Here is a 1410-nt window from a genome sequence, read left to right as displayed (position 1 = left end):
TGCGAGTGGACGTGAGACTGCCGCGCCAGGACGCTCTGGTCCTGGAGGGCGTCAGGATCGGCTCCGAAGCCGACCCGGCGCCCCTGCTGGGCGGTCGCCTGCTGCTGGTGAGCGCTGCTGAGCCATCTGGCCGCTTCACTAAACCCCTCTCCCAACCCTCCCTAGAGACCCCGCACCCAGAAGCGATGTTCATCCTCCACTAAACCCTGACAGTCCAGCGCCCCTCCCCAGGCTCCCCAGGCACCCAGCATTCAGGCTTCCCAAACCTGAGAGCCAGATGCTCTCCGAACTCTGGCCTTGCATCCACTGTGATGACCCCGGCTCCCTCCTCCCCAACACCCTGCCTCCCTCTGCTCATGGCCCCTTGCCACACAGATGGACATCGTCGATGCCGAGCAGGAGGCGCCGGTGGAAGGCTGGATTGCAGTGGCATACGTGGGCAGGGAGCAGGCGGCCCAGCTCCACCAGGAGAATAAGGGCAGTGGCCCGCAGGCCTATCCCAAGGCCCTGGTCCAGCAGGTGCAGGAGATGTCTAGGGGGGAGGGGCTGGAGGAAGGGATTCCAAGGCATCTGCTAGAGCCAGGCCCTCCTTAGATGGGCCCTTAAGAGCTTGCAGAGAAGCCCTAGGCCTGGGTGGGTCAGAGCACCCCAGTTTGAAGAATGGAGTCAGTACGGCTTCGAAGCAGGGAGGTGAGAAGAGGCCAGAGAGAGGTTGGGAAGCTTGACCAGGCTCTGAGAGTATGGGATGGGGGGAGCTGCTGCTAGCAGCCACTGTGGGGACTGCCCTGCTAGGACCGGGGAAGGCACAGCGCATCTGGAAGGGAGGCAGGAGGAAGGAAGCAGTTTCCACCTTTGACTTCAAGGAGCTTATGGCTAGTCTGTCCAGAGTTTTGTTCACTGCAGGGCCAAGAACTAAGAGCTGCTGGGGCTGCAGGTGGTGAGACAGGTGTGCAGGCAGGGTATATGTTAGCCTCTTGCCTTCTATCCCTCTGCAGATGCGGCGGGCCCTCTTCCTGGGAGCCTCTGCCCTGCTTCTCCTCATCCTGAACCACAACGTGGTCCGAGAGGTAAATCAGACCAGGCCGTGAGGGTAAGCAAGCTGGGGAAAGGGAGACCCAGGCCTGCTGACTTCCTTGTCTCCCTGCAGCTGGACATATCCCAGCTTCTGCTTAGGCCAGTGATCGTCCTCCATTATTCCTCCAATGTCACCAAGCTGTTGGATGCACTGCTGCAGTGAGTTGGCATTTAGACTTCAAAAGACTGACCCTGGGTACAGAGAGCCCCTGGCTCTCCCATGGGCTGAGGGGGCTTGGGACCAGGGTCTTACCTGTTAGCCTTTTTTTTTTGAGGTGGAGTATCATTCTTGTTGCTCAGGCTGGAGTGCAGTGGTGCAATCTCGGCTCACTGGAA

General features: G+C 60.0%; 1 protein-coding gene across 1 annotated transcript in view; it reads left to right on the top strand.

Annotated features, from left to right (window-relative positions):
- The first annotated feature begins 6 nt into the window (after positions 1-6).
- RNF215 (ring finger protein 215) overlaps positions 7-1410 on the top strand; it is an 8663-nt gene continuing 7259 nt past the window's right edge. The window contains exons 1-4 of the mRNA XM_011957696.1: positions 7-107; positions 376-519; positions 996-1067; positions 1148-1233. Of these exons, the coding sequence (XP_011813086.1) occupies positions 376-519; positions 996-1067; positions 1148-1233 (302 nt within the window). The 5' untranslated portion in view covers positions 7-107. The remainder of the gene's footprint in view (positions 108-375; positions 520-995; positions 1068-1147; positions 1234-1410) is intronic.

Source organism: Colobus angolensis, unplaced genomic scaffold, assembly GCF_000951035.1.
Source record: "Colobus angolensis palliatus isolate OR3802 unplaced genomic scaffold, Cang.pa_1.0 Scaffold448, whole genome shotgun sequence".
Classification (NCBI taxonomy): Eukaryota; Metazoa; Chordata; class Mammalia; order Primates; family Cercopithecidae; genus Colobus; species Colobus angolensis.
This window is presented reverse-complemented; position numbering and strand designations above follow the sequence as displayed.